This window comes from Schistocerca nitens, chromosome 5 (assembly GCF_023898315.1).
Source record: "Schistocerca nitens isolate TAMUIC-IGC-003100 chromosome 5, iqSchNite1.1, whole genome shotgun sequence".
In the NCBI taxonomy this organism is placed as follows: Eukaryota; Metazoa; Arthropoda; class Insecta; order Orthoptera; family Acrididae; genus Schistocerca; species Schistocerca nitens.
The window spans coordinates 581245353-581268358 of record NC_064618.1 but is presented as its reverse complement, the minus strand read 5'-3'; the positions used below and the strand labels follow the sequence as shown (position 1 = coordinate 581268358).

The 23006-nt window shown below is 41.8% G+C and overlaps 1 protein-coding gene across 3 annotated transcripts in view; it reads left to right on the top strand.

The window, feature by feature from the left end:
* The window catches only part of LOC126259835 (abscission/NoCut checkpoint regulator), a 183602-nt gene that overhangs the window by 158558 nt on the left and 2038 nt on the right, over positions 1–23006 (top strand). For all 3 annotated transcript variants that reach the window (XM_049956881.1, XM_049956884.1, XM_049956883.1), the window contains one exon: positions 6866–6943. In XM_049956881.1, the coding sequence (XP_049812838.1) occupies positions 6866–6943 (78 nt within the window). The remainder of the gene's footprint in view (positions 1–6865; positions 6944–23006) is intronic.

Genomic DNA, 23006 nt, shown 5'->3' with positions numbered 1-23006 from the left:
CATTCCCACATAGAAAGCTTCACAGTGTAGGCAGGTCAGTTGGTAAATCATGTGGGTGCTTTCACACGTGGCTCTGCCTTTGATCGTGTACACCTTCCGGGTTACAGGACTGGAGTAGGTGGTGATGGGAGGATGCATGGGACAGGTTTTACACTGGTGGACGGCGGAAAGACACTCTTGGTGGAGTGGGGAGGATTTCATGAAGGGTGGATCTCATTTCAGGGCAGGATTTGAGGAAGTCATATCCCTGCTGGAGAGCCACATTCAGAGTCTGATCCAGTCCCGGAAAGTATCCTGTCACAAGTGGGGCTCTTTTGGGGTTCTTCTGTGGGAGGTTCTGGGTTTGAAGAGATGAGGAAGTGGCTCTGGTTATTTGCTTCTGTACCAGGTCGGGAGGGTAGTTGCGGGATGCGAAAGCTGTTTTCAGGTTGTTGGTGTAATGGTTCAGGGATTCCGGACTGGAGCAGATTCGTTTGCCACGAAGACCTAGGCTGTAGGGAAGGGACCGTTTGATGTGGAATGGGTGGCAGCTGTCATAATGGAGGTACTGTTGCTTGTTGGTGGGTTTGATGTGGACGGACGTGTGAAGCTGGCCATTGGACAGGTGGAGGTCAACGTCAAGGAAAGTGGCATGGGATTTGGAGTAGGACCAGGTGAATCTGATGGAACCAAAGGAGTTGAGGTTGGAGAGGAAATTCTGGAGTTCTTCTTCACTGTCAGTCCAGATCATGAAGATGTCATCAATAAATCTGTACCAAACTTTGGGTTGGCAGGCCTGGGTAACCAAGAAGGCTTCCTCTAAGCGACCCATGTATAGGTTGGCGTATGAGGGGGCCATCCTGGTACCCATGGCTGTTCCCTTTAATTGTTGGTATGTCTGGCCTTCGAAAGTGAAGAAGTTGTGGGTCAGGATGAAGCTGGCTAAGGTAATGAGGAAAGAGGTTTTCGGTAGGGTGGCAGGTGATCGGCGTGAAAGGAAGTGCTCCATCGCAGCGAGGCCCTGGACGTGTGGAATATTTGTGTATAAGGAATACACACAAATATATATTTAAAGACAAAGAGTTTGGGCATACCTGGTATGGTTTATCCATACCTGGTAGGGTTGATAAAATAAATAGAGGAGGGTGCAATTCAATTCTCTGCCCAAACTCTTTGTCTTTAAATATGTCTGCTTGTGTCTGTATATGTGTGGATGGATATGTGTGTGTGTGTGTGTTGCTGCGCGAGTGTATACCTGTCCTTTTTTCCCCCTAAGGTAAGTCTTTCCGCTCCCGGGATTGGAATGACTCCTTACCCTCTCCCTTAAAACCCAGATCCTTTCGTCTTTCCCTCTCCTTCCCTCTTTCCTGACGAAGCAACCGTTGGTTGTGAAAGCTAGAATTTTGTGTGTATGTTTGTGTGTCTATCGACCTGCCAGCGCTTTCGTTTGGTAAGTCACATCATCTTTGTTTACACACACACACACACACACACACACACATACACACACACCTGTGCGTGGCCATTTTTACCATGAAGTGCCGGCAGCCGAGTGGTTAGTGTTCAAGCCCCATAATAGCTGTGTAGCTGGATCGAGTTCCACTCGTCAGTTGTGTTTATTTTTATCAATGTAATGGGAAAAATACGTGTAATCAGATGAACTTTTATTAAATTTAATACAAGTTCACCCGATTACAAGTATTTTTCCCATTACATCAATTGTAATATAAATAGTAAAGAAAATGACTGTGTTAGAAATAAAAATAAAAAAAACTGACGAGCGGAACTCGATCCAGCTACACAGCGATTACGGGGCTTGAACGCTAACCACTCGGTTGCTGGCACTTCATGGTAAAAATGGCCACGCACCGGTGTGTGTGTGTGTGTGTGTGTGTGTGTGTGTGTGTGTGTGTGTGTGTGTGTGTGTGTGTGTGTGTATATATATATATATATATGACGACCGAAATTATCTTGAGATTTTCTCAATAACGCTTGAGAAGTACGGCGCTACTGCTTACACATTTTGTTGTCCTTGTGGAGTGCTAAGAGTTTACAAAGTTTGCAGTAAATCCGCATTCCAAATGTCGTGGCCTCCCCTTGTTAGTTCCATTCATCAATCACCAATTCAATTTAAACGGAGCATCCACATAATACTAATCACATGTTAGGCAGTTGCCAGACTGAAATTCATTGGAAAAGTTCACAGCAAGCGTAGTCTGCCCATGAAGGAGGTAGCTTACAAAAACCTCATTTCGCCAATAGTTGAATACTGCTGGATCCATACCTGGTAGGGTTGATATAATAAATAGAGGAGGGTGCAAAGAACAACAGCATCTTTCATCACAGGCTCATTTAGTAAGCACAAAAGTGTCAAGGGGATTCTTAACCAGCTCCAGTGGCAGGTACTACAAGAGAGGCATTAATTTTATCTTGGAACAAACAGTATACATGCAATAATGTTTCACAATGTTTTATAACTATGCTATTTCTGCATGTTTTAGTTCTAAAGACTCCACTGATGATAGTGATATTCAATGCTGAAACTAGTTTGGGGAATAAATAAATATCAAAAGTGTTGTGCATCAAGGTGGACCCACAATTCCCATATTGTTTTTTAAGAGATGCATTGTGCATTATGATGTGGTTTACTGTTCAAATTCTGAGAGCATATATTCCTAGAAGAGTGAATCAGAATTTGCTTCCTCCTAGAAATATCTTGTAAGAAGACCATGGAGGTAAAATTACAGCTCACATCGAAGCTTCCCAATGATCACTCTTCCCGCAGACTGTAACAAAAAAGGAGGAAAGTAACAGTAGAACACCCAAAGGACCTTCTGTTACACACCATAATGTGGCTTGAGAAGTGTAGATGTAAGAAAAGTAAAGACAGTATTGAGCTTCATAATGAAGGCAACACTTAAGAAAAATCAAAATATCTTCGTAAGATTTGTCATCCAATATAAAGTACTTGATGATGACAGGGAAAGATGGGGATTGTACAACATGCATGAGAAACAACTCGGCGGGGGGGAATAAGACTGGAAGACAAAGCGCCATATGCACAAAATAAAAAGGGCTTTGGACAGGGATCCAGTCTTTATGTCCTACTGCTCAACTTGCGCACTAAAAAAATAATTACAGAAAGGAAAGAAAGGTTCATTTGTAGGATTAACATAAAGGTTCAAAGGATGTTAGCCATAAGATTTACTGATGACATTGGCGTCTTCATTGATAATGAAAATGAGTTACACGACCTGGTGAGTGGAATAAATAGTCTAATGACCACACGATATGGACTGAGAGCAAAGCAAAGAAAGAGAAAAGTAAAGAGAAGTAGCGGAAATGAGATCAGCAAAAAGCTTAACATCGAAACTTGGGCCACATTGGAAAAAAAGTGAAGAATTTACGCTGTCTGGGAAGCAAAGTAATCATGACACATGAAGCAAGGAGGATCTAATAAGCAGATGGGCACAGGAAAAGGGAATGTCCCTCATTAAAAGAATTATTAGTGTCAAACAAAGGCCCTAATTTGAAGAAGAAATATCTAAGAAAGTATGTCTGGAGTGCAGCAATGTATCGAAGGGCTCCACTTCAAAATCTCTTCCTTCCCAGTACCATTGGAAAACTGGAAAAGAAGAGATTTTGAAGTGGAGCAGGATGTTAGGATGTTTGTTAAGAAATTAGGGAATAATTTGTGTGGTAGTAAAAGGGAAGACGGAGGCTAGAATATATTCAACAAATAAATGAGTGGTATTCTGAGATGAATAGGTTGACAAAGGAAAGCAAGTTTTGATGAATCACATAAAACAAGTCAAGACACTAATGGCACAAAAATGTATATGATGTGGGACACACTCTGCAACTGGATGGTCTTGATGGGAACAGTTTGGGGATGGCCAGTCTTATGATACAATTATTTGTCTGCGGCCATAGCCACATGGATATCGTTATAGTAGTGTTTACAGCAAACAGAACATGTATTAAAGATAATTTCAGAAATGTTGTGTCCTAATTCATCTCGTATGTTATGATTGGCCTTGTACAATTGAATTTTCTCAATGTTCATTGTTACTCTATTCGTGCAGGATCTTGTTAATCCCTAGACTGTTAATAATTATTGGACAATAATGCAGTTGGCCACAAATACTGTTGAAATGCTTTATTTCAGAGCCATAACCAATTTCAGGCTATAATGCTCATCTTTAGATAGCTAACGTTTCTGGTTACTTTGATGTTTTAGTCACCAGCATTTTCTCCGATCCTGCTCTACACAAGACTATCCGAATACTTAGCACCATTTTAGAAGTTGTTCTGATGATAAAAATGTGCTAATGTGCCTGATTTATTTAAAAGTATAAAGCAAAAAAGTTGTATTCATTTACTTATGTCCCAGTGGAGGGTGCTGTCTTGCTGTGGTCCTTATGGTTTTTCAGGACAGTGTATGTATAAGCTGTTGCAGTGCAAACCGCACACATATTCTAAATAAACCTTTGTGGCACACAAACTCTTCATAACATTCTTCATATGAATTTAAGCTTCACACATGTGCTTTAAATACCATGTTCTTCTTTACAATGCAAAGAGCATCCACTAAGCAAAGCTATCATTCATTTTCTATTGGGCAAAGATCAAAACTGAACAAAGGAAATGTGTTGGAGGTGCAACATGTCACCAATAGAAAACTGCTTATACTTTAAGAATGAACTTATTATTAAATGATCATAGGATAAAGTGTTTAATGAGATTTTTTCCTAACAACTAGCTGCAGAAATTTTAACGAAACACTGTAATGGCATCAAATTGCATACTGTGTATGCACTGGTGTTTGGCATACTACTTCCGCACCTGCGATAATCTTGGCAACTAGATCCGTGCGAGTGTAGACCAGAGTCTTATAATTAGGCTCTTTACATGTGCTCAAAAGTAGTAGTCCATTAATGTCATGTTTGGTGCTGAGCTGGCCATGGAACAGGAGACCCCCAATCAATCCATTGTCTTCAATGTACTCTATTTGAATGTGGTTTCAACATTGAGAGCAACGTGTGCTGGCTCCCTGTTATGTTGAAACCACTTGAGCTGATGAATTCTCTGTGCTGCATCTTCTAGGAACTGTGGAAGGAATCTTTTGAACATGACACCATTCAGTGTATTAGCAAGTAGAAAAGGTCCAATCATAAAATAGTTGACAGTACTCAGCCCATACATTTATGGCAAACTCGGTTGATAGGAATGACAGACTGGTATATGCGGATTTTTGTCATCTCATACATGGTGATATCCTGCTGTGGAACATGCCCTCTCAAGTAAAAATGGTTCGTTTGTAAAGAAAATTAAAGCTCTAAAATTAGGATTTACCCCCCTGCAGGAACCAATGTGCAAATACCATTCGAAATAAGTAGTTCGCTGACTGCAATAACTGCACATTCTGTTGGTGATAGGGGTGCAATTATTTGTTCATGTAAGACTTTTAAAACCATAGATAAACTTCTATTCAGACGTCGTGCAGTATGCTGACTACTAGAGGCAGGAGTATTACTAATTGTGTGTAAGACATATTCTTCCATATCAGATGTTCTAGCATATATTATACAGCCAGTATCTTTCATTCTGACATGGAAGATGCAAGTTTCTTGCAGGTACCTATGTGCAGATGCGAAAGTACTGTGACGTGGCGGCCATTGGTGCGGGAACTGCTCAGCACAGCATAATGGTGCAGATGTTCCACTGCATACTACGTGCATATTGGCCAACTCTTCATCAGTAAACATATCCATAGCACTGCTGTGTATCACTGTTAATGCACAACTAACACAGCTGGAAAGCCAAAACCTAGACAAAATCGAACAGTACTGACCATAAACTTCAGGGCAGGCTGAGAGGGCATTACTGTTGTCATCAGCAGATACTGTGAATGAATGAAAACAAGACACACAGTGCATACTGTCGACATTTGCATTGTTGTGCATCATTTTTGATGTGATACAGGTACAAAGCTAATTAGGGCAAGGAAAAAAGAAATGCAAGATTAATATAACTATATATACAAGTTATAATGATAGCATGTTTTAGGAAATGATAAAATTAAAAATATTTAAAACTCTGTGACGGACCTAGACTCGAACTCGGGACCTTTGCCTTTTGCGGGCAAGTGCTCTACCAACTGAGCTACCCAAGCTTGGTTCAGAGTTCGAGTCTCGGTCCTGCACACAGTTTTAATTTGCCAGAAAGTTTCATATCAGCGCACACTCTGCTGCAGAGTGAAGATTTCATTCTTAAAAATATTTGTTATTCAGTTACTCTGAGTTTCTGTTAGTGTGTTGGGTTTTGTTTCTGTTCCTACTCTTCTACAATAGTTGTTAGGATGTTATGTAGTGCAGGTGGTTTTCTATTGAAGTGAGGATAGTCTTATTCACATTTCTGACTGTTGGAAGTCCATGTTGTGTTTAATTTGTGTGAACAGCCCAGGAAAGTAATGTGGAAATCATCATTGTAATCAGAACATCAGCTGTCTGAAGATGGGTGTGATAGCCCAAAACCAGTTATGGCATTAAAATAAAGCATGTGTTATTCACAGTGCTCATGGTTGCAGAGTTGGGTGTATAGTGACATGTCTACCCAATTTCTCTAGTGCCAAGAAACTGCTTTTCGTGGAATAAACAATAACCAATTACATAAATGCATTCACCTGGATCTTCAATGTGCTGTAGAATAGTTACAGTAAGTTAGAATATTTGAGATTTTCATAACAACCTGTGAAAAGCTGAAATGCATTAGTATCCATTTTATGTCCTGTGTTCTTTAAAGGTTAACAGATTTTGGTGAGAGAAAAAATGTTAATGAACTCCAAAGTGTGAGACTGAAATGAGTTTCTGTGTTCTTTATACAGGCAGTGGATGAAGTGTCTCTGCCATCAGTGGAATCATCAGAAACAGGGACTCAGAACAAGCAGTTTGCAGAAGATATGGTTTGTACTCAAGCAAACATAAAAGCTATATGAATGAAATATTTGTAGAATATCTAAGACTCAATGTGGTGATGTATAACAGATGAATCTGGCATTTACATTGGCACATAGTTCAAGAATATTGTTTTCTACTGTGTGTTTTCTGTGTGGAGTTATAGAGTTGTCTGAATGTGAAGTTGTTCAGTTGCAAAATGGCTTTGAGTGGAATGCCGTCTTTGATTTAGAGGCAATTAGAAGTTTCATAAACAATGCCATACACTAAGATTCTGAATTTAGTCATATTTCAGATGATTGTAGGGATATTACATAATATGTTTACAAGACTGGCCATTATTCAAATGATGAAAGCAACAAAGAAAGTGCAAAAAGTGGTGGTTGTTAGGGTATGGAAATGGACCAAAAGTTAAAACAATGTTATAGTATTCCTTTTGAAGAATTTAGTCATGTTTCATCAACATTAGCCAAAGGTATAAATCAAAGATTTTTATGAATTGTATACATTGCTAGAGGTAGATGCATATGCACTGATAACCCAGCAGAAAATATGAAAATGACAGGAAATTATAGAAGAGGTCCATTCTTGGCTGCAGAGAATCAAAAGGTTATAGCAAAAATGTCACATGGGAATGACTGTCGGGCTGTCACGGGAAATAAATACCTCCTGACAGGTAGATTGACAGTGAAAGTTTTGAAACTTTTTTAAAATGCTGATATCTAAATATAACTGGTATCTCCCTTTCTGGACCTGGACTTTGATTTGCAACTATGTATGATAGTTTATATTTGTTTAAGATGATTCTGGCTTGTTCATTGATACTGATATGAGCTCTCATTACTTGTAGTCATGACAATATGTGTTGAATGCATTTTCAGCCATTAACTTAGCATCAGTCTTGATTTCAACACAATATGTGGTTTATGGCAGTGACCTGCTTGATTAGTGTTGGGCCATGACTACAAGTAACTCAAAACCTTGCATGGTATTAATGCATCATAGATGCAAAGTTTATTTACTTGTGGCAGCAACAGATGATGCCACAGCATAAGCAACAGCAAATTCAGGGACAGTTAAAGATTTTACAGAAACAGCAGAGCGATTTGCTGAAATAAGTAGCAGACTGAACCTATATTCTGTCAGCAGTATCAATACCACTAGTAATTATACCAGCATTTCCAGTAAATTTTGGGCATTTGACGCTTCGATGGCATATATACCCAACAGTTTCTGCTAATGTACAAGACTAGTAACAGTTATGATGCTCACTTTCAATTTGCTTTCTTAAGAGTGTATATGAAATGCCTCACAATCTATGACCATTCATAAAACGTAATATCATGGAGCTTGATATTATGTGTATTTGTTGTCCACTCATATCAAAGACACAGTCATACGTTGGTTGCAAGAAAAAGTTTCAACCAGTGCTAGAAGTAAGTGAACCACTTTTGCAAATCCATGTTGGCCACCTGCAGGGTCATAGTGACAGTGCAGTTTTATGTGCTAGGTCTTATGTTAAATCTTTAATTTGGGGTATGGTAGTACATCTTGGTCTTGATACATTTCAGTCACTTGAAATTTTATCAGTATCACAACTTGTATTTGTGGCAAAAGTGTATTAAATATGACATTTTCTAAAGTCAATTACATTAGATAATTTGAAAAAATTTATTCATGAATAAATTATTCACAGATAAAGGGATAAGTACTCTTTGTGTATACAAATACTTATTTATTATTTGTAACCCAATGAATGACATAAAATACCACTGCAGTTTCTCTTTTTATTTCTAAAACACTAACTGTATTGTTTATAAACAATGTAAGGAGCATTATTGCTCAGCGCACTGTGGAACAGTATGTCTTCATAGCTAAGTAGGTAAGTTCCAGCATACACAACTGAAGGCATATGAAGCTTAAGGTTTCGGGTTCAAACACCCTTGGTGCCAAATCTTTTTTTCTGCCATGTATCACTTCTTTCACCTCTAACAATGGAAAAAAGACAAGTTAAGTTAAACCGTGTTACAGAGTACATATTAAACAATAGGCCTCCTGTAACTAAGTTTGTACAAAGGTCAGAGGAAGGCAAGAGCACACCACCTCCAGTAAACCAACGAATTGCAGTGTTCCAACCTTAGAGTTGAACAAAGTTGTACAGTATAACAAATATAACATAAAAATACTTCATCAACAAATAGCCTTAGAAGTTACACTACCGAAGCAGCCCAGTTCAACTGGCTCTGCACCTACCAGTACTTTGTCCACTCACTCCCCCTAGCAACATGCAGAAGTACTCTGCATAACTAGGCAAAGATGAGAATGCAGCCAGTGGAGACTCGAATTTTCAATACGTTCCTCAATTTTACCAAGATTGCTAACACTATTTAATACAGGTGTCTCATTAATTCGCTTGTGTTCTTACTGCTAGAAAATTAGTGAACAAATAACTTCCATAATATGAATTCTTTTGTGCTTCAATCACTTTTGTTTTAATTGCAGAAATTTTGTCATTCGTAATCAGTTTTGGCCAACTAAACCTTCTTTTCTAAGCTTGATTTACGTCGGTAATTCCTAATAGTAAGTTTTTGTCCTCAAATTTTATTACATGTTAAATAACTTCAATGCTTTTTGAAGTTTGCCTAATTCTTTAGATATGTTAATTTCAACATTTCCAAAACTGTTTTTTACTACTACCATCTGAGCATTTAACTATTTTTCTCCTGATTTGACACTAAGAATTAACTCATTGATTTCTGTGACGTGAACATTGTTATTCTGAAGCTCAGTTTTTAGTACATTATTTGAACTTGATAGTTCAACATTTGTTTTGACTACCTGATAACTCATTTCATTTTTTATTTTGTTGTTTGTCTTCACAAACTATTCAGTTCATTTGTATTCTCAGTTAAAGTACTCTGGTAACTTTTTAGTTGAATTCTTAACTTTTTCGGCTACTTTAACAACTGTTTGGAGATTTAATTTCCACGTGAAAATTAAGTTCGAGTACTCTGGACCAAATCTTAATCCCTATCTCAATTCTTTCCAAGTCTACTTCACTATTGATATCTATGTTCATAATTTTGACACACCTTTAATTTTTACTATCAAAATAATGAAAAGTCACAGGCAATGTTTTCCCAGAAGTTTCCTCTTCAGTAAACAGCTGGTTTAGAGGATAGGAATCTGAAGATGCCGTAACAAAGAACCTGTGGTAGTATGCAGTCTTGATTAAAAATTGTTATGCCCCAGAATAGTGTCCCTGTTGGACACTAAAAATTAGTCAAAGTTCGACTGTGGCAGCTCCCAGAAGCCGAACCACCTGTTTCAATGACCAGTAGACTGCCAGCTAGGGAGAAATGCTGAGCAAGTTGTGGCGAACACGGAAGCTATAGCACACGGGGGAATGACCAAGGGCCCAAGTCCACAAGCGAAGTATAATGACGTCATGGAAGCTGAGAGGTAGATACTTTCATACTAGTGACAAAGCAGGGTATCATAAGGCAGGATAGGTACAACACAACAAAAAGTATTTAGGTGGCGAGCCAGCAGAAAACAGCCTCTGAAAGGTGAAGTTGCAGAAGTCTAAAGTCACTAAGAGAGCTGACGGGGAAAAACAGGACACACAGTTTCATCGCTACCTCCACTGTCGCAGAGCACATGGAAAGTGTGAACATAAATACCCCACCCTTCTGATTGCTGAGTGGCAGTTGTCAATTGCCCTGTGCATAGTCTCAGCTCTTGTGTCAGTTGCAGCTATCAAGTAAGAGAGGAGGCTATTGAGGTCAACCCTCAGGATGCCTAGCTGTTTTTGATCCTCTATGGAGCCACACGTCCGGCTGGAAGGATGATGCTGCTGCTGCAGCTGCACTGCCAAATTCAGAGGCTGCACTAGTGGGGCATGGAGGTCACCAGGTCTGCTGGAAGCTGTCCATCATCTGCCTTCGGGGGAGGGGGGGGGGGGGAGAACACTGCAACTACAGATGTTCATCCCTTTCCTGTTGCAGACACCATACTGCTGGTTCTTGTCCCGTAAATGGGGGCTGAGAGCCATTTCTTGCAAGGGAGTACTTCAGGTGGACCTGGAGCCTGATTACTGAGTGCAATATCTTCAGTATCAGCAAGTGATTTTTGGTGATTGAGATGACGAGCTGGCAACCACCAGAATCTGGGGGTTGACAGCTGCCTCGTGACGTACTTAACAGCCATCACCTAATGCTTTGCTGCACTGGCAATACTGTGAGTCGAGTACATGCCTGCCTTCTGCTGGCCTGGCTGTGGCGCGGCACTTTGGAAGACAGTCATGTATTACTGCCTAATAAATATATTATTGCCAATGATGTCTTCTTGGCACTCTTGAGTGTAACTATGTCCCCAACACTGCCTCCCACATGGGTCTCTCCTGACGAATTTAGGAGTCTGGGACTGGACTCATATATCATGCCTGTAGTTCCTCTGCATGCATTAGATGGCTGCAGAAAGTCCACAATACCCACACTGTGACTGTCAGTTGGCTGGATCTGCTGATGAGAGATGATGTACCCAAGTATTCAATGGAGGCCTGGAAGAACTCTGACTTCTGAATGTTGCAGTTAAGACTTGCATCCCACAGTAGTAGCATCAGAAATGACAGTGTTGTGGTGGTAATTTATACAACATGGAGTCTGTTGAGTAAGCTGTTCCAAGTAATGTTGAAAAACAGCATGTGCACTTGCCATGTTAAAAACGAAGCGTTTGTGTTAGCAGAGGCCAACCCACATGTTCAAGACAAAAAGTTGGTGTCAGTTGTCATCAAGTTGTAGCTGGAGATAGGGCATCCATATCTCCAGCAAGGTGGAGCCATGGCCTCCCATAGCTTTCAAAAGGAAAAAGTACAATGTAGTCAGGTGTTTTCTTTCAAGAAAATGATTTAAAAGTCAGTATTACACAAGTTTTTAATAAATCAGAAATGGAACTTATTTCTGGCTACTTAAAAGTTGCCATTCGTCTTCCAAAATATAAAAAATACTCCATAGTCCCAGGGTTAGCCTCCTCCTCCCTACAAACCATCATGCGGGCACACTTGCTTCAAACAAATTGAGTTTAGGTGCGGAATGGGTTACATATCAACTACAGACGGGGTATTCACTGTCGTCTTGAAGTCACCCTCAAAGACAGAATTTGCCCATTGGTTTCTTCATAATCACTGGAGATGTAGTACATTGACTGGATGAAATGGGTTCTACCATGCCAAGGACTGTCGATCTGTCTTATTCTTGCTTAACTTAACCGTAAAGTGTAAATGGAACAGGTTGATCATGGAAAAAACGGGGCGCAGTTTAGGCTTTATTTTCAATGCGCCTGATGTAGTCCGTGGTGTTGCCTAAGCCTGGAAAAAAACAGGGACAAATGGTCTTTAGCCAAACAGATTTTTTGTAAAGGCACTGTCTACAACCAAAGATGCCACTGGTGCTTTGTATGTCATTACCGCAGTAAACTGGTTGTAGCAAACGAGATTGTGCAGAGTAGCCGACAGTGGGGGTGAACAAAAGGTGCAAGTAAATATTGCAATTCAGTAATGAGGTTGTTGCACTTGTATCCATCTGAAGGCACATGGGAGTCCCATTAAGACACACATCCATCAAAAGTTGGTTTGAGACAGTAACAATGTCATCACACACAGAATTAACAAAGTTAATGTCCATAGGTTGAAATGCGATTGGCAATGACAAAGTGGACTGAGTTAGGCAGACAGTTGCGATATGACCTTTCTTATGATAAAGATAGCTTATTATCCAATACTGTGGACAAGCCAGGCAGTCATGTTTAACAAAACAAGGAGGGCAGGGACTTTTGGAAAATTTTCCACCTTGGCCATGTTTGTGGAAACAGGGTGGCCTAGTCTGCTGTACTGTCAAGACCTCTGCTTCTGAGTATGTGCTAGAACGTGACTGTATGTTGATGTCTGAATTGTGCACGTATATGTTAGCCCGTGAATCTAAAGTGATGGTCAGTGGCTCGAGAAACTTGAAAATCTTGAGTACTTCTGCTAAAGATAGACCCTCGAATTGCAGTGCTCGCCAATGATCTTCCTTATTGAGGGCTGCCCATATAATGGCGTCTCACCTCATAGTATCTGCATAAGATTCCAGAGATTTAACAGTAACAAAATGCCACTTCTGACTTAACCCGTGCAGTCCCACCACCCAGGTACAACTGGATTGGTGAGATTGCTTTCTACACTAATGAAACTCCATTCTCATGGAAATCACATGCATATTGTTGCAGTAATAACAATTGAGCAAACAGCACATTTCATCAAAAGATAAAGGTGCAGAATCCTGAAGGAGAGCTAACTTCCCAAGGAAGTGATACATTTGTGGGAAAATCTACAGCAGGAAAAGAGCTTTAATAGAGCCAGAATCTCTCATCGTGAAGACTACAGAGTGTTGCCAAAGTGTTTTTTTATGAGAGTCCGTCTTCAGAAGCAGTGGCATCATTGGCAGGGAATGGTAAAGGGTAGGCCAGTAAGGCCTATTATTATAGGCCCATGAACATCTTGTCCAGCATGACAGCATGTTCCCACAAAATTCAGAACATCAGTATTAGCTAGGTTGGTTCCAAGAAAACAATGCAAGATCTATGAGCAGCATGTAATGATCAGTCTCACACAACATTACAAAATACGGAAGAGTGTTCTCAGCTCTGGGATTAAATAGCCAAATCATGGTTGTCTCCGCATGGTGGCAGAGGGCAGTGGCTGCGCATACTACATAAGAAGTGCAGCTGCCTGTAGCATATGAGGGTGCTGTCTCCTTAGCTTTGCTGGCATCGACAGATCCAAAGACAAGTTACCTTCCAGCACCTCACGTCCTTTTGACTTCTGACAGATGGCAATTGATGTGGTAACAGCGGTGCTGTGGTAGCAGCGGGTTGCCACATAGGGTGTAATTCCTTCTTTTAGACAAACTGGTTGGCATAGTAGATAATTTTATGGTGGGCTGCATCAAAGCAGTCAGAAGACTGCTCCCTGCCGCCATTGGATAAGCAGCTGCAGCAGCAAGTCGTATACTCCTAGCTCACTCATTTCTTACATAGTTTAATTCTTAATTTCTTTGAGTGTTTTTGGTACTTGCATTGTTTGATACATAAATTTCGGGCGTATTATAGTATTTGCGAGTTGTAGCATCGCGTTTTAGTACCTGAATAGTGTAAAATCGTGTAGTCTCCTTCCGCTGCCGAGCAGTGTGTCAGCAGTGCGTTAGTAGCAGCATTACTGCATTTACTAGGCAATCTTGTATTTTAATAACCGTTTAAATTTTGTCGATTTGTTTGCGCTCTCTGTAGATTAGTTCAGACGTTCTTTGCAAAACAGTTTTTAGCATGGATAGGGACTGCAACTGCTGTGTTCGGATGCAGGCTGAGTTGGCATCCCTTCGCTCCCAGCTTCAGGCAGTGTTGGCTTCGGTCACACAGCTTGAGGCTGTTGCCAATGGGCATCACTGTGGGGGTCCGGATGGGGGTTTGTCGGGGACGGCCAGCTCGTCCCACGCATCCCCCGATCGGACTAAGACTGTGGTTGCCCGGGATACTGCCCGCATTGAGGCTGATCCCTCACCTGTGGTAGAGTGGGAGGTAGTCTCAAGGTGTGGCAGGGGGCGAAAGACATTCCGGAGGGCTGAACGGAAGGCCTCTCCAGTTTGTCTGACGAACTGGTTTCAGGTTCTGTCTCAGGCTGATACTGATCTTCGGCCTGACATGGCTGCTTGTCCTGTTCCAGAGGTTGCCCCTCAGTCTGCAAGATCCGGGCGGTCGCAGAGGGTGGGCTTACTGGTAGTTGGGAGCTCCAACGTCAGGCGCGTAATGGGGCCCCTTAGAGAAATGGCAGCAAGAGAGGGGAAGAAAACCAATGTGCACTCCGTGTGCATACCGGGGGGAGTCATTCCAGATGTGGAAAGGGTCCTTCCGGATGCCATGAAGGGTACAGGGTGCACCCATCTGCAGGTGGTCGCTCATGTCGGCACCAATGATGTGTGTCGCTATGGATCGGAGGAAATCCTCTCTGGCTTCCGACGGCTATCTGATTTGGTGAAGACTGCCAGTCTCGCTAGCGGGATGAAAGCAGAGTTCACCATCTGCAGCATCGTCGACAGGACTGACTGCGGACCTTTGGTACAGAGCCGAGTGGAGGGTCTGAATCAGAGGCTGAGACGGTTCTGCGACCATGTGGGCTGCAGATTCCTCGACTTGCGCCATAGGGTGGTGGGGTTTCGGGTTCCGCTGGATAGGTCAGGAGTCCACTGCACGCAGCAAGCGGCTACACGGGTAGCAGGGGTTGTGTGGCGTGGACTGGGCGGTTTTTTAGGTTAGATGGCCTCGGGCAAGTACAGAAAGGGCAACAGCCTCAAAGGGTGCGGAGCAAAGTCAGGACATGCGGGGACCAAGCAGCAATCGGTATTGTAATTGTCAACTGTCGAAGCTGCGTTGGTAAAGTACCGGAACTTCAAGTGCTGATAGAAAGCACCAAAGCTGAAATCGTTATAGGTACAGAAAGCTGGCTGAAGCCAGAGATAAATTCTGCCGAAATTTTTACAAAGGTACAGACGGTGTTTAGAAAGGATAGATTGCATGCAACCGGTGGTGGAGTGTTCGTCGCTGTTAGTAGTAGTTTATCCTGTAGTGAAGTAGAAGTGGATAGTTCCTGTGAATTATTATGGGTGGAGGTTACACTCAACAACCGAGCTGGGTTAATAATTGGCTCCTTTTACCGACCTACCGACTCAGCAGCATTAGTGGCAGAACAACTGAGAGAAAATTTGGAATACATTTCGCATAAATTTCCTCAGCATGTTATAGTCTTAGGTGGAGATTTCAATTTACCAGATATAGACTGGGACACTCAGATGTTTAGGACGGGTGGTAGGGACAGAGCATCGAGTGACATTATACTGAGTGCACTATCCGAAAATTACCTCGAGCAATTAAACAGAGAACCGACTCGTGGAGATAACATCTTGGACCTACTGATAACAAACAGACCCGAACTTTTCGACTCTGTAAGTGCAGAACAGGGAATCAGTGATCATAAGGCCGTTGTAGCATCCCTGAATATGGAAGTTAATAGGAATATAAAAAAAGGGAGGAAGGTTTATCTGTTTAGCAAGAGTAATAGAAGGCAGATTTCAGACCACCTAACAGATCAAAACGAAAATTTCTGTTCCGACACTGACAATGTTGAGTGTTTATGGAAAAAGTTCAAGGCAATCGTAAAATGCGTTTTAGACAGGTACGTGCCGAGTAAAACTGTGAGGGACGGGAAAAACCCACCGTGGTACAACAACAAAGTTAGGAAACTACTGCGAAAGCAAAGAGAGCTTCACTCCAAGTTTAAACGCAGCCAAAACCTCTCAGACAAACAGAAGCTAAGTGATGTCGAAGTTAGCGTAAGGAGCGCTATGCGAGAAGCGTTCAGTGAATTCGAAAGTAAAATTCTATGTACCGACTTGACAGAAAATCCTAGGAAGTTCTGGTCTTACGTTAAATCAGTAAGTGGCTCGAAACAGCATATCCAGACACTCCGGGATGATGATGGCATTGAAACAGAGGATGACACGCGTAAAGCTGAAATACTAAACACCTTTTTCCAAAGCTGTTTCACAGAGGAAGACCGCACTGCAGTTCCTTCTCTAAATCCTCGCACAAACGAAAAAATGGCTGACATCGAAATAAGTGTCCAAGGAATAGAAAAGCAACTGCAATCACTCAACAGAGGAAAGTCCACTGGACCTGACGGGATACCAATTCGATTCTACACAGAGTACGCGAAAGAACTTGCCCCCCTTCTAACAGCCGTGTACCGCAAGTCTCTGGAGGAACGGAGGGTTCCAAATGATTGGAAAAGAGCACAGGTAGTCCCAGTCTTCAAGAAGGGTCGTCGAGCAGATGCGCAAAACTATAGACCTATATCTCTGACGTCGATCTGTTGTAGAATTTTAGAACATGTTTTTTGCTCGAGTATCATGTCGTTTTTGGAAACCCAGAATCTACTATGTAGGAATCAACATGGATTCCAGAAACAGCGATCGTGTGAGACCCAACTCGCGTTATTTGTTCATGAGACCCAGAAAATATTAGATACAGGCTCCCAGGTAGATGCTATTTTTCTTGACTTCCGGAAGGCGTTCGATACAGTTCCGCACTGTCGCCTGATAAACAAAGTAAGAGCCTACGGAATATCAGACCAGCTGTGTGGCTGGATTGAAGATTTTTTAGCAAACAGAACACAGCATGTTGTTATCAATGGAGAGACGTCAACAGACGTTAAGGTAACCTCTGGCGTGCCACAGGGGAGTGTTATGGGACCATTGCTTTTCACAATATATATAAATGACCTAGTAGATAGTGTCGGAAGTTCCATGCGGCTTTTCGCGGATGATGCTGTAGTATACAGAGAAGTTGCAGCATTAGAAAATTGTAGCGAAATGCAGGAAGATCTGCAGCGGATTGGCACTTGGTGCAGGGAGTGGCAACTGTCCCTTAACATAGACAAATGTAATGTATTGCGAATACATAGAAAGAAGGATCCTTTATTGTATGATTATATGGTAGCGGAACAAACACTGGTAGCAGTTACTTCTGTAAAATATCTGGGAGTATGCGTGCGGAACGATTTGAAGTGGAATGATCATATAAAATTAATTGTTGGTAAGGCGGGTACCAGGTTGAGATTCATTGGGAGAGTGCTTAGAAAATGTAGTCCAGCAACAAAGGAGGTGGCTTACAAAACACTCGTTCGACCTATACTTGAGTATTGCTCATCAGTGTGGGATCCGTACCAGATCGGGTTGACGGAGGAGATAGAGAAGATCCAAAGAAGAGCGGCGCGTTTCGTCACAGGGTTATTTGGTAACCGTGATAGCGTTACGGAGATGTTTAATACACTCAAGTGGCAGACTCTGCAAGAGAGGCGCTCTGCATCGCGGTGTAGCTTGCTCGCCAGGTTTCGAGAGGGTGCGTTTCTGGATGAGGTATCGAGTATATTGCTTCCCCCTACTTATACCTCCCGAGGAGATCACGAATGTAAAATTAGAGAGATTAGAGCGCGCACGGAGGCTTTCAGACAGTCGTTCTTCCCGCGAACCATACGCGACTGGAACAGGAAAGGGAGGTAATGACGGTGGCACGTTAAGTGCCCTCCGCCACACACTGTTGGGTGGCTTGCGGAGTATGAATGTAGCAGACCTTATTTAATGAGTATTATGAAAAACATAGTAAAAATGTAACACTGCATTATTTAAAACAATTAGTGAACTAATACCAGCCTAAGTAATAATTTTAATATAACATGAAAACAGAATCAAAAATTCTTCTTTAGTGTATAATGTATTCTCATTATAAAGCGCATAATGTATTCTCATCATAAGCCCTTGACATGAATATTTATTATATTCTTGGATTCATTTAAAAAAAAAAAAAAAAAATCATTTCCTGTTGTAGTTGGGAGGTTACATGGAGGGCAGGTGAGAGGTGGGGAAGGGAGGGAGGGTTAGTGGAAAAGGAGAGAAGTAAAAGGACTGGGTGTGATGGTGGAATCAGGGCTGTGTAGTGCTAGAATGGGCTGAATAGATGAGGACAATGACTAATGAAGGTTGAGGCCAGGAGGGTACAGGAATGTAGGATATATTGCAGGCAAAGTTCCCACTTGTGCTATTCAGAAAAGCTGGTGTTGGTAGGAAGGATCCATATGGCACAGGCTGTGAAGCAGTCATTGAAATGAAGGATGTCATGTTTGGCAGCATGCTCAGCAATAGCAGACAACTTGTTGGTTCTCATGCCCACATAGAATGCAGCACAGTGTTTGCATCTTAGTTTGTAGATCACATGACTGGTTTCATAGGTAGCCCTGCCTTTGATGGGATAGGTGATGTTTGTGACCGGACTAGAGTAGGTGGTGTTGGGAGCATGTATGGGACAGATCTTGCATCTAGGTCTATTACAGGGATATGAGCCATGAGGTAAGTGTTTGAGAGCAGGGGTTGTGTTGTGGGAGTGTTGGGAAGGATAGTGGGCAAGACATTTATCATTTCATGGCACGATGAGAGATAGTCAAAACCACAGTGGAAAATGTAATTAAGTTGCTCCAGTCCTGGGTAGTACAGAGTTATGATGAGAATTCCTCGCTCCTCTGTGGCCGGACAGTGGGACTTTGGCAGGTGTTGGGAGACTGGAAAGATAAGGCACAGGAGATTTGCTTTTGTACAAGGTTGGGAGGATAATCACGGTCTGCAAAGGCTTCAGTGAGACCCTCGGCATATTTCGAGAGGTTCCACTCGTCATTGCAGGTGTGACAACCATGGATGACTAGGCTGTATGGAACGGGTGGCAGCTGTCGAAGTGGGGGTATTACTGGTGGTTAGTAGGTCTGATATGGACAGAGGTAGTGATGTAACCATGTTTGAGGTGGAGGTTAACATCTGTGAAGGTGGATTGCTGGGTTGAATAGGATCAGGTGAAGCAAAAGTTAGAGAAGTTGTTGATGTTCTGGAGGAATGTGGGTAAGGTATCCTAACCCTTGATTCAGCTCGCAAAGATGTCATCAGTGTATGTGAACCAGGTGGGGGGTTAGGATTCTGGCTATTTAGGAAGGACTCCTCTAGAAGGCCCATGAATAGGTTGGCATAGGACGGTACCATGCAGGTGCCCAAGGCTGTACCTTGGATTTGTTTGTAGGTAATGCCTTCAAAGGAGAAGTAATTGTGAGTGAGGGTATAGTTGGTCATGGTGACTAGGGAGGAGGGTTGTTGGTTTGGAATCCATTTGGCATTGGGAAAGGTAGTGTTCAAAGGTGGTAAGGCCATGGGCATTAGGGATATTAAGTGTAAAGGTAGGTGGCATCAACAGTCATGAGCAGGGCACCATATGATAAAGGAACAGGAACTGTGGAGAGTCAGTGGAGGAAATGGTTGGTATCTTTTATGTAGGAGGGTAGGCTCCGGGTAATAGATTGAAGGTCTTGGTCTACGAGAGCAGAGAGTCTCTCAGTGGAGGCACAGTAACTGGCCACAATGGGACATCCTGGGTGGTTGGGTTTATGGACTTTAGGAAGCATGTAGAAGGTAGGAGTGCGGGGAGTGGTAGGGATGAGCAGAGAGATGGATTCTGGGGAGAGGTTCTGGGATGGTCGTAAGGAGTGACTGGAGTTCCTTCTGGATTTCTGGAGTAGGGTCCCTGTGGCAAGGTTTATAGGTGTATCTGACAGCTGATGGAGTCCTGCTAGGTAATCCTTGTGGTTCAAAACACAGTGGTGTAGCCGTGTTGTTTTGAACCTTAGAGAACTTAAAGTGTATCTCATCATTCCTTAGTACTTCCGTATCCCACTTCTTTACGTATTGATTCTTCCTGACTAATGTCTTAAACTTTAGTCTACTCTTCATCACTATTACATTGTTATCCGAGTCTATATCTGCTCCTGGGTATACCTTACAATATAGTATTTGATTTCAGAATCTCTGTCTGACCATGATGTAATCTAACTGAAATCTTCCTGCATCACATGGCCTTTTGTAAGTATACCTCCTCCTCTTGTGATTCTTGAACAGATTATTTGCTATTACTAGCTAAGATTTATTACAGAGCTCAGTCTTTTCCTCTCTCATTCCTTGTGCTGGGCCCATATTCTCCAGTAACCTTTTCTTCTACTCCTTCCCCTAAAACTGCTTCCCAGCCCCCGTGACCATTAGATTTTGATCTTCCTTTAGGCACTGTATTACCCTTTCAGTATCCTCATATATTTCAGTGTGAAATGTAAAACAGAATAGTACACAGTGTTACTGCATTGCCACATAAATGCAATGTGTTCGCAATTTTCCCCTCCTTGCACTCAGGCAGTTGGCATGGTGGTGGGGGAAACGTGAAGTAAGGCTGAGTGCTTTGGCATTTGTGCCTGGGCACGACTCATGAGCTGAAATTTTGGCTGCTGAAATTTTGGCTGCTCCTGCTTCAGGTGCTAAACCAATTGTTCATTAAGTATTCCACTGGGCTAATTTTTCTCAGATTAAAGACCTCTACAACTTCTAGCAGGTGAAGTGTACACCCTTTTGGAACATTGCAGAGAACTGCATACTGTTTTCTCTGTCTTCCAGTTGATGTCCAGTATTGGACAAATATTTGGTCAGTTTGGACCCATTTTGTAGTCGTAAGTGTTCCTTAAGACTCAAATTATATGATCTATCAGTTTGGCCTACATAATAATGGTCACACTAGTTACAGACAATCCTATATACCTCTGACCCTGAAAAATTTGTTTTTCTTTTTTATGTCATGTATAATTCTCAACCTCAATCTGTTGCTTACATGGAAGCCACTCCTGATACGGGACTTTCTGAACCATTTTTCAATTTGCTGTCACATTTTTCGATGAAATGTTATGGGTACAGTTCAAACCTTAACTCTGCTTTTGCTACTATCCATTGACTAAGACTATATTTTTCATTTCTCTCTTTGTTTCTTTCTTTTTCTTTTTAACTTCTTTCTAATACAAGGGCACATTACAACTTTTGCGGAGTACCCATTAGCTACTGCTGCTTGTTGTAAGGTTGTTGTTGTTGTTGTTGTCTTCGGTCCTGAGACTGGTTTGATGCAGCTCTCCATGCTACCGTATCCTGTGCAAGCTTCTTCATCTCCCAGTACTTACTGCAACCCACATCCTTCTGAATCTGCTTAGTGTATTCATCTCTTGGCCTCCCTCTACGATTTTTACCCTCCACGCTGCCCTCCAATGCTAAATTTGTGATCCCTTGATGCCTCAGAACATGTCCTACTAACCGGTCCCTTCTTTTTGTCAAGTTGTGCCACATACTCCTCTTCTCCCCAATTCTATTCAATACTTCATCATTAGTTATGTGATCTACCCATCTAGTCTTCAGCATTCTTCTGTAAAACCACATTTCGAAAGCTTCTATTCTCTTCTTGTCCAAACTATTTATCGTCCATGTTTCACTTCCATACATGGCTACACTCCATACAAATACTTTCAGAAACGACTTCCTGACACATAAATCAATACTTCATGTTAACAAATTTCTCTTCTTCAGAAACGCATTCCTTGCCATTGCCAGTCTACATTTTATATCCTCTCTACTTCGACCATCATCAGTTATTTTGCTCCCCAAATAGCAAAACTCCTTTACTACTTTAAGTGTCTCATTTCCTAATCTAATTCCCTCAGCATCACCCGACTTAATTCGACTACATTCCATTATCCTCATTTTGCTTTTGTTGATGTTCATCTTATATCCTCCTTTAAACACACTGTCCATTCCGTTCAACTGCTCTTCCAAGTCCTTTGCTGTCTCTGATAGAATTACAATGTCATCGGCGAACCTCAGAGTTTTAATTTCTTCTCCATGGATTTTAATACCTACTCCGAATTTTTCTTTTGTTTCCTTTACTGCTTGCTCAATATAAAGATTGAATAACATCGGGGATGGGCTACAACCCTGTCTCACTCTCTTCCCAACCACTGCTTCCCTTTCATACCCCTCGACTCTTATAACTGCCACCTGCTTTCTGTACAATTTGTAAATAGCCTTTCGCTCTCTGTATTTTACCCCTGACACCTTCAGAATTTGAAAGAGAGTATTCCAGTCAACACTGTCAAAAGCTTTCTCTAAGTCTACAAATGCTAGAAACATAGGTTTGCCTTTCCTTAATTTTTCTTCTAAGATAAGTCGTAAGGTCAGTATTGCCTCAGTGTTCCAACATTTCTATGGAATCCAAACTGATCTTCCCCGAGGTCTGCTTCTACTAGTTTTTCCATTCGTCTGTAAAGAATTCGCGTTAGTATTTTGCAGCTGTGACTTATTAAACTGATTGTTCGGTAATTTCACATCTGTCAACACCTGCTTTCTTTGTAAGGTATCAGTTCATTTTGTATGTCTTCGTCTTCTGAAGGTAAATAAAGCACCTGACAAATAATAGATGTGAAGAAGCCCCCGTTGTATCTTGCACATGGCTTGAATTTGCATTAACAACTGTGCCAGTACATGTGGGCTTCCAATAGAAATCACAAATTTGTGCTTCTTCCTGACCCCT